The 10,423-nt window shown below is 40.6% G+C and overlaps 1 protein-coding gene across 2 annotated transcripts in view; it reads left to right on the forward strand.

Annotated features, from left to right (window-relative positions):
* The window catches only part of Slc27a2 (solute carrier family 27 member 2), a 52,425-nt gene that overhangs the window by 37,433 nt on the left and 4,569 nt on the right, over positions 1–10,423 (forward strand). Inside the window, exons 8-10 of one of the 2 annotated variants that reach the window (XM_027926156.3) lie at positions 663–760; positions 5,247–5,377; positions 6,381–6,868. In XM_027926156.3, coding sequence (XP_027781957.1) covers positions 663–760; positions 5,247–5,377; positions 6,381–6,557 — 406 coding nt within the window. In that variant the 3' untranslated portion in view covers positions 6,558–6,868. Of the gene's footprint in view, positions 1–662; positions 761–5,246; positions 5,378–6,380; positions 6,869–10,423 lie in introns of those variants that run through there. The other variant, XM_071608238.1, reaches the window with a different exon arrangement.

The raw sequence follows: 10,423 nt of genomic DNA on the forward strand, positions 1-10,423 counted from the left end.
ATGAGTGTCCTGATGATTCTTGAGATTTCTTCCTTCCCCAATATTCCACAACTCAAGATCCAAATTATTATTTAATGCCACCTTCATATTACTAAGAAGATACATCTAAGAGACCTAGAGAATTTTTATGCAAAACAAAGTTCAACTCTTTATTAAGTGAAAAATAGCACTTGGTGAGCCTTAATATGATAATCTCCCTGTAACAAAAGTATGATATTTTTCCCTTTTTCGTGCTGCCTTGAGACCTTGAAATACAAATATAAGTTCTATGAAATAGAAATTCACTAATTGAATTAAATAGCAACTTAAGTTGGTAAATGAGGAAAGTGAGAGGTCTAAACACAGCAAAAAAACAGTTGAGATTTGTTTCTGATTTCCAGGGCCTTTCTTAGCCACGGTTGTATTTTAACCTTAGAATGCCATTCGTTGTCAAGTTTTACTTGGCAAGACTAAAATCCCACATATTTTTAGCTTTACCTTTTATACCTTTACCTTTTATTCCTCAAGCAGAATGCCGTGACTAATTTGGGGAGTAGAGGGAATCAAGATGGGGAAGATGAGACCACCACCCCAAAGAGGTCAGAAGGAAGCACCTGCTCTCTGCATTTGCAACCTGGGCCAGAAAGCACCAGTGACCTCTGCTAACTGGCCTTTTCTTCCAGGTGGAAAGGGGAAAATGTGGCCACCACAGAAGTTGCTGACATAGTAGGACTGGTTGATTTTGTCCAAGAAGTGAATATTTATGGAGTGCCTGTGCCAGGTATGTACAAGATATTATGCATCTGAACCTCAACTCCTGCAGGTACTGAATATAAATTTAACCTCAAGGCAGTTTGTCAATACCTTCTCCTTCCAGCTGGAGAATTTAACAACTCGATGTCAGTCACCAGGGTATAAGGAGCTTTGTGTTCCCTAGTAACAGGAAACTCAGTATATCTAAGCTGGCTTCCACTGTTTCTGCCCTCTCAGGCAAGCAAAGTCTCCCAAATGCAGTGCTCCATGCTGTGTCTGGCACTCTTCCAGAAAAGATGTGTCAAAGTTTGTGAGAGCTGGGAAATGGTGAATGAGGCAGTACAAATAAGAGCAACTACCGTTGCTAAAAAGAAAACCTGGGAAGGAACTGATTTTATTCAGATTCTTTTTCTAAAGCAGGTCCCTGACCCTAACCCAGCTCACTGAGTTTCATAATCATCACAGACCACATCTGCAGATCTGCTTCTGCCCGCAGTGTGGAAAGAGACAAGGTCTAACCTTAAGTCCTGGCTCCAATACCTGCTGGCTATTTGACCTCAGGCAAGTCACTAAAATTAGGGATAATACTTGCCCTGCAGTTGAGATTGTCAGGAGAATTAATTTTATTTCATAAATACTAAACATGTATTTATCAAATTTATACATGAGGATATTCATGAGAATAAATTATTTGAATTATAGATGTCAGAGAGGAGTGAAACTTCCAAACCATTACCCAAATATAACATGCTAGTTCCCTGAGAATTCAGTATTTGGGATTCTCACCCATGTGTTCAAAATGGAAATCCAAAAGTTCCTCTTTCCTGAGCTGTGACAGTTTCACGTGACCTTGTGCTGTCCTTTTATTTTTTGAAGAATGTTTGATAATCTCTCTTGCCTGTTTCTCTATGACCCTCTGATACTAACTCAGTGGGAAATATGGCCACATGTCAGGGCACAGAGTAGGAGAGGGTACAGAATGCTCCTTGTGTTGGTCCCAAGGAGAATGCACCAGACTCCAAACTGAACTAATATAACACTAGGGTCCAAGTCATGGTTGTCAACTGTCCTGCCATACCAGGGTCTTCTTGTAAATCCCTCTTAGAAGGTCATATGTGCTTCTAAATGCTGGATTTTAAGAAGGTAACACAAACAAGAAGTCAAGAGAATCTGAAAAATGGAACAGAAGGACCTAGCCCAGTGTTCCTCAAAGTGGGATCCCCAGACCAGCCATATCTGTATCACCTGGGAACTTGTTTAAAATGAAGTTTCTCAGGCTGGGGTTGTAGCTCAGTGGTAGTGTGCTTGTCTAGCATGTGTGAGGGCCCTGGGTTTCATCCCTAGCACCACATAAAGATAAATAAATAAAATAAAGGTATTGTGTCCATCTACAACTTAAAAAAAAATATTTTTTTAAATGAAGTTTCTTGGGTATCATGAAAATCAAAGGGAGATCAATAGAGTAGAGGAAAGAGATCAGGGGGAAGAGGAAGGGAAGGAAAGGAGGAAATACAGTAGAATGATACTGACCAAATTATATTGTTATATTGTGTGCATGTACAAATAGGCAACAACAAATTCCACCATTATTACAACTATAATGTACTAATAAAAAATATGGAAAATCTTAAATGCAAAAATAAATAAATAAAAATGCAGTTTCTCAGGCCCATCCCAGTCCTGCTACATCAAAACTTGTAAGATGGGGACCAGGAAGCTGTTTTCACAAACCCTCTGGTGATTCTTAAAAATACTAAAGTCTAATTTGGAAGTGATGAAAATGTTCTAGAACTAGATTCTGGTGGTGACTGTATAACATTTTGGCTGCACTAAGTACCATTGAATTGTACACTTTTGAATTATAAAAATGATGGATTTTATGGTATGGGTTTTAATTAAAAAAAAAAAAAACCAAAATCTAAGAAGCACTGAAACCCAATAATTCCCAAAATTTGGTCAATTATCAAAATTATCTAGAAAACTTCAAAACCTAGACCTAATGGGTCATAACCTCTGGGGTTTGGAACGTGAAATCTGGTGATGTCTTTTTTTAATTCCCAAATAAGTCTAACAAGCAGTTAGACTTGGGGATCATGGATATAAAACAAAGAAGAGGAGGTTAACGGAATTCAAATAATTGGAAGAATAGTCTGGTAGAACAAGGTATTCTGTATTGCCCCAGTGATCAGAACCAAAACTAATGGGTTGAAATTATCAGAAGAAAACTTTGGCCTGAGAACTCTCCTGTAACTAGAGAGACCAAAAATTAAGTGGGCTTTTCTCCTGTTCCACCAGCTAGGGCATGATGTAAAGGGAGGTTGATTGTCTACCTGGGATCCTAGTATCATTCTTGCAGCAGTGAAAAATTAGAGATGAACTCTGAAGTCCCTCCCAACTTTCAGATTCTGGATTATCGTTGCCACTCTTGCTACCACCTGGCCTCCTATCCATAAGAAGGCAGTTCCATCCCCGCCTGGATATGCAGTAGGCCCATGAAAGTAAGGCACCACAGTCCACCATGATTGATCCTCAGCACAGACCTCACAGATCTCAGCTTAGCACCAGGAGAGAACTTCCAGCTTTGGGCCTAGACTGGAGATGACTTTTTCCTGAGTTTCACACCAGAATTGTTCAACTATTCTCTAGAACTTTCCATTCACAACTTAACTTTCTGAAACTGTTGCCAGGTGACATTAGTATTGCACAGGGGAAGAGGCTAGGGCTACAATCTGCTCCAGAAATGTTCAGAGTCAAAGTGGTAAGATAATGGGTTTTATTCAAAACCAGTTTTGAAGGAAAAGAGAAGAAACTTCCACCTTTTGTCTATTTCTTATGTAGGCAGGTAGTTGAATCCAGGCAGTCAGGATCCAGACAGGGTCCCTGAGCTAGGCTGCTAGTAACACAATGACAAAATGATGTATATCTTCACTGTCCAGGATAGCAGCCAATAGCCACCACGTAGCTACTGAGCACTTGAAACATGGCTAGTACAACTGAGAAACTGCATTTTTTATTTTACTTAATTATACTTAAAATTTAGTTTTATAGCCACATTCGAACAAAGGCTACCACATTAGACAGTGCAGTTCTAGAGAACGCCTAGCCAGAACTGATCTTTAAATTTAGCCCATAGCTGCTGTAGACTGGAACCTTCTTCCTGGAGCTGAGCTAACCCCAAACCAAGCTGTGTGAATCAGGACAAGAGGTTTGAGACCCAACAGTCGCATCTGCCCCTTGTCCAGCTTTGCTTTGTCACTGCCAAAACAGGAAATAAGGAGCTAGTTGATGCAGATTTCTGTTGCGTCAGCCCTTGCCTTCATTCTAAAAGAAACTTATTGGAGACATTTGAGATTGCTGAGGCAGGTGCCAGGGATCCCTAAAGAAAGAGGGTCTGGTGCCCCACCACTCTTCTTTAGATGAAAGGCAAACCAAATGAGGTGACATTTCCTTTATTGGTTTGTTTGGGGGACGTTTTGTTTCGTTTGAGTTTTGTTTTGTTTTGTTTTGTTTTAAATCTTCTTTAGAGCCATAGGTAAACATACAATCACCATGGGAGAGATTTCAAAAGCTGGGGCCCAGGTGATCCAGATCGGCTCCTTCCCAGTCTCTGATTACAGCTAAGTAGTTCAGGGAAGTGGACCTGGACTCCCACTGGGTCTACTGGATCCTGTAGAAGATGTATTAATACCTAATTACCACTGTCCTCACAAGAAAACAATGGTAATTGTTCTGAACTCCTCTCCACTAACAGCCCTGCTGTTAGGATCTGTTTTCTCTGTGGTGTTGCACAGCCTCTTGAGGCTGGTGGGCATGAATGGGAGGGCACCAAACAGCTCACCTCCTCACCGCCTTCACCCTCCTGTCCTGCAACTTCTCTGAGGTGCAGACAGCAAAGCTATTAGGAACCTTGATTAAATAAAAAAGTCTCCAAGGTGTATTTGTGCCTGGAGGTGCAACTAAAGAACAACCTAAGCTCACTGATTCATGCTGGTAGAGCAACGACTTGTCACTAGAATCCAAAAACAACTTTTTTTCACCACAAGTTTGACCTGTGTCCCACTGAGATATCTCTGTGTTGGCTGCCAAGGAGGACAAAGGTTACAAGCATAGGATCTGAAGCCAGCCTGCCTGGATTCAGTTTCTAACCCTGGTTAGTATTTGCATTGTGATCTTGATCAAGTCTCTTAATGGCTTTAAGTCGCAACTTCTTTATCTGTAAAATGGAGATAACATCTGTACTCCTTCATAAGGTTGTTATAAGAGTTAAATGAGAGAATTTGTAATATATATCTGCTAAAAATTCAACCAATGCAGAGCTATTAGGAGTCTTACTATGAGTAATAGTATATTCACCTGAGAAAAACTTGCACATATATTTGAAGTAAAAATTCCAACTATACAAAAGTAATCCATGCTATACTACGGGCTCAGTGCATAGCTCCTTGAACTAACGAAGTTTCACAAGTGAAATAAACAGCTACAACACCTCTAATGTTTTCTCACCTCATATCTAGGTCATGAGGGTCGAATTGGCATGGCCTCCATCAAGATGAAAGAAAACCATGAATTTGATGGAAAGAAACTGTTTCAGCACGTTGCGGATTACCTGCCTAGTTATGCAAGGCCTCGGTTTCTGAGAATACAGGTGAGACATCTTACCAGGTTCCATTATCTTCTCTCTTAGAGACCCCTGTCTATTAGGGAACAACTTCCCTTCTCCCTGGAGTGACCACATTTGCCAAATTTGCCTTGCCTTTTCCAGAAAGTTTGAAAAGAAGTTCAACAAGGAAGCAAAATATCCAAAAATGTAGCTAGCAGAAATCCAATCCTAATCCCTTTCTCCCTGAAATGACAAGGAGACTATTCAACAATAGACTTGGCAAAAAAAAACTCAAAGTCTGTGTAGCTGAAGTATGACAGGCATTTTAAATAGAAATGCTCTATTTAATAGAAATGTTGTTTTCAATTTTAAGGAATACAAAAATCCTACCCCATAGGGAAAAATTTAATTAGGCATCATTAGCCAGTTGGATCTACCAAACTTGACAACCCTGCTAGAGGGATTTTTTTTTTCCTTTCTAAAACTTAATCCTTTTATTTGGTTCAACACTCTTGCTTTCAGACTTTAAGCTCTGTGATTCTATAACCAAAGGCTTGAGAAAAAAAAGTCTTAAGGTTCTAGATATTGGTGAGTGTATGGTTTATTTCTATTGATGTATATTCATTAAACACTGACATTTAATTTGCAACCAGATGGTAAAGAGATGTCAACATGAAATATCTTCAGAGATCTCAATTAACATTGAAGGAAGTGTTCCCTCTAACAAACAGATGCAGACAACAGAGCTCCCTGTGTGTAAATGATCCCTCCTCCCACTCCCACTGTTAGCCCAGACAAGGGGGGGGAGGTTGTTACCAGAAGCCTTACCAACCACCAGGCACCACCCTCTGCTCAAAAATCTAGTTACAGGTATCTCACCATTGGCAGCCTTTCCTGAAAACAGACCAAATGGATATCACTTCTCAGCTCTCACCTGAGCCATAAATGCCAATGATTTGCAAGTCCCCCTGCCCCACCTCTACTCCTCACCCTGCTCCCTAATCTATTGCAAAACACAAGGCAATGTGGATTGTTTGATCTTTTTCAGGATACCATTGAGATCACTGGAACTTTTAAACACCGCAAAGTAACTCTCATGGAGGAGGGCTTTAATCCCACAGTCATCAAAGATGCCTTATATTTCTTGGATGACACAGCAAAAACATATATCCCTATGACAGAGGACATTTACAAAGCCATAAATGATAAAACTCTGAAAATCTGAATATCCCCAGAAGGATAACTCACATTTCCAGAAAGAAACTGAATGGACTTAATACAGCCACTCAAAATAATCCATCCTTAATTTGATTGAAGATTATGAGATGCAATTTTTTTTAGGAATTATTCACATCAGTAAGGGAACAGTTATTGTTGTTTTAATTACACCTGAACCTTTGTAAGTGAAAAGATTTAGAAACAATTATTTTTTCAATGTGTACCTACTGTTTGTATTTGTAAACTGAGCTCACTGGAGGGACAGCCTTATTTTTTTTTTAAATATATAATAAAATAGACGAACACCAGCACACGAAATGACACTGTCTCTTGGGTTCTTTGCTGACTTTATTCTAAATGCAGCTGTGTCACTTACTCCAAAACCTGAAAGCCTCACTGGTAACTTGTCACAGGTGTCCAAGTAATGGCATTCTAAATTTAAAAAGATGGCAGAGGACAGGGAAGACCCACAATGAATAATCCAACAGAAATCCAACTCCAGTGTAAGGAAACCAGCTCTCCCCACCCATAAACACCCTGGTCACTGTGTACAAACAGCATTATACCACAGTGGCAATGCCATCCATAGTCCTTAAAGAAGCCTAAGTCTATTGTATCAGAGTCCTATACATGAAAAGGGTTCAGTAAATATTTTGTAGCTACATTGAGGGTGGTGAGCTCACATGTCTTCAGGATTCACATAATGTAGATGAGAGAAGCAGCTCAGGAATGAATGTGGCAAACATGAACAGCTACTACTCAGCTTCAGTCAGCTGATTATTGGCATGCAAGAATGCTGGGATTGTCTAATTATTTGGAAAACAGAAATCCAGATTTATATGCAATCTCTCAACTTCTAAAACATGAAGTCTCAACATTTTGAAACTTCCATGCATCTCAAATATAATGTTTCTATGAGCCAGGTAAGTCCCAACTCTCTGAGAAGCACTCCACTGCACACACTCGCACATGCTGCATGCAGTTGGAACTCTGTCCCATGCTTCCAGGTGGGAACTGGTTCCACTCCACAGTCTCCTGCCTGCTCAAGGGCCTGGGGCCTTTGGGTAAGGTACAGGATGGTTTGGGACCTTCTGAGGAACTTTTTCAGAAAACTCTTTCTCCTTCCATTCAGCTGCCTCCCTTCCTGAGTAGCACTTCTTGCTCTCCACAGTGATCAATAGCAACCATTTCAGAAGCAGATCCTGGGTGGAGATCCTTAAGACACATTCTTACCTAGAGCTTATCCTAAGCCACAGGATCATCACAGTCACTGACCTTAGTCCCCATCCAGAAAATGAGACCCAAGTTCACCCCAGCATCCCTAGAAGCAGTCAAGATTCCTTCCTTCAGACATCCTCAAATGACCAAGATCTGACAAGGAGTCCCAGTTCTCCCCAAGCTTAGTCCCCATAAAGCCCTAGGCAAGCACGCCTGGGATCCTCAATGATATATAATGAGGAAGGCCACCACCCTCACCTCCGATACAGTACTAGAAATACTGTATACAATCAATACCTCTCTAGTAGTCTCTCTACTCTTTTAAAAAGTGACTTCTATGAAGACTTATAACCAGAATCCCTGCCCCCACTTACTAAGCCTAATAATAAACATTTCCTTAGCACTTAATCTACATGAGGGATTTGAGGATGGCCCAAGGAAAACTTTGGATATGCTGCATCTTAATGAATTCTTCCTATTGTTTAGAATGATTATTGCTTGTGTATCAGAGCTTGGGTATTTTTGCAAAAAACTCTCTATGTCTTTGCTTTATTGATTTTTCTGGTGAGAACTTGAACCCAAGTAATGCAAGGTAGCAGATCCTGTGTTTTGGAGTTCCGTGTTACGCAATTGCGTTACATGGTATCTCACCAAGTTGATTCCATTTGACCGCAGGTTAAGTTAAAGCAGTGATGTTACTCTTTCCCTAGGGGCATCTTTTCAGGTGAGAGGTCAGCACTTGCACCATTAGCCAGAATATGAGTGTTCCATTAACCAGAGCTTACTGGACTCTGACCTATTTGGGCTGATGTTTTAGATGATTCAGTTAGAAAATCAGAAAACTGTGCCCTTACATCTCCCCCAGCTCTGCTTCCCAGCCTGATGGCTTCCTCGGCCTCTCACTTCCCCAAACCTCCCAGATTCTAGTCAGGTACACAGCTCCATTATGAAGGATTAAGCACCAGCATAATATCTTTACTCCTGGGTTTGCACGCATATAAACAAAAGAAAGCTACCACTTGTGAGAGAGAAATCCACTCTAAAGACTGGTTTATCTCTTAAAATATCAGAAATCACTGAGCACAGAGGTGAAGTCTGGAATCTCAATGGCTTGGGAGGCTGGGGCAGGAGGATTGCAATTTCAAAGCCAGCCTCAGCATTTTACCTCAGCAACTTAGTGAGGCCCTAAGCAATTCAGTGAGACCCTATCTCTAAACAAAGTATTAAAAAGGGCTGGGGATGTGGCTCAGTGGTTAAGCACCCCTGAGTTCAATCCCAGTTGCAAAAAAAAAAAAAAAAAAAGTCAGAAATCAAATTCATAGAACTAGTTACACAAGTTAGCTTTATTTGAAAGCATAAATTTGTAATCAATGCATAGAGAGGATGCTCCATGCTCCAAAATAATTTGGGGATGAAACTGGGAAGTGTCAGCATTTGAAATGGAAGCCAGTAAGAGTCAGTACAGGTATGGAGAAGACTGACCAACTGTAGTGACCCACCCTAAAAGATAACTTCTTAAATGTGTTGTTTATTTATACATCCACTCTACAAGCATTTAGTGAGTGCCTATTAAGAACCAAGAGATACACTCAGCACTACTGTGATGGACTTCTCCAAGCCTGTCTCCAGGAAGTCAGGTCAGACCTTCAAAGACTGGAAGGGACCCCTAGAAGAAGGGTCAGGGTCCTTTTCATGTGTTTTAACTTTTCTACAATCATTACTTTGTCATTGAAGTTGGAGGGGCTGTATGAAGTCTATAAAGAGGTAAAAAGAAATTGTTACTTAGCATCACCCAGCACTGTTGGAGGGGAGGTGGGCTTACTGGCCACCTAGTCGGCTGGACCGCTATCTTCCAGAGCACACTAAACATCAGGTAGTAGGGAATATGAGATTGATGGTGCATTCCATTAAGATTTTCATTTTCCACTGGGCACAGTGGCACACCCTATAACCTTGGGAGGCTGAGACAGGAGGATTGAGAGTTCAAAGCCAGCCTCAGCAACTTACCAAAGCCCTAAGCAACTCAACAAGATCCTGTCTCTAAATAAAATACAAAAAAAAAAAAAAAAAGAAGAAGAAGAAGAAGTGGCTGAGGATGTGGCTCAGTAATTAAGGGCCCCTAGGTTCAATTCCTGGTACACGCACACACACAAAAAAGATCGTCACTTTCCCTTGGCTCAGATTTCATGCATCTATGAAAATAGAAACTCCGTGAAGGCAGAGACTGTGTATCTTGCTCATCATTATATCCTCAGTGCCTGGCACATAGTGGCCAATTTATTGCTTGTTCATTACACAACCTGCTAAACATGCAGTTCTCTATGTAAGTTTTTCTACTGGGGGAAAGAGCTAATTAAACAATCTAATGTTTATAGTACACATAGAGCAATGGTTCTCACATTTAAACACTGATGATCATCTTGGAAAAAAGAAAGAAAATTGCCTTGAAGTCTTATTAAAATATGGAATACTGAATCCCACCTCCCAGAGTTGGAATTGGAATTTGCATTTCTAACAAACTGCCATGTGATGTTGGTGCTGTTGGTTGGGGACCACATTTTGGGAACCATTAACACAAAGAAAAGCACCTTAAGTTATAAGTCAGGCATGCTTAGTTGCTGTAACTCAGTTCCTCAGGACTGAATTATCTCTTAA

Source organism: Marmota flaviventris, chromosome 2, assembly GCF_047511675.1.
Source record: "Marmota flaviventris isolate mMarFla1 chromosome 2, mMarFla1.hap1, whole genome shotgun sequence".
NCBI lineage: Eukaryota > Metazoa > Chordata > Mammalia > Rodentia > Sciuridae > Marmota > Marmota flaviventris.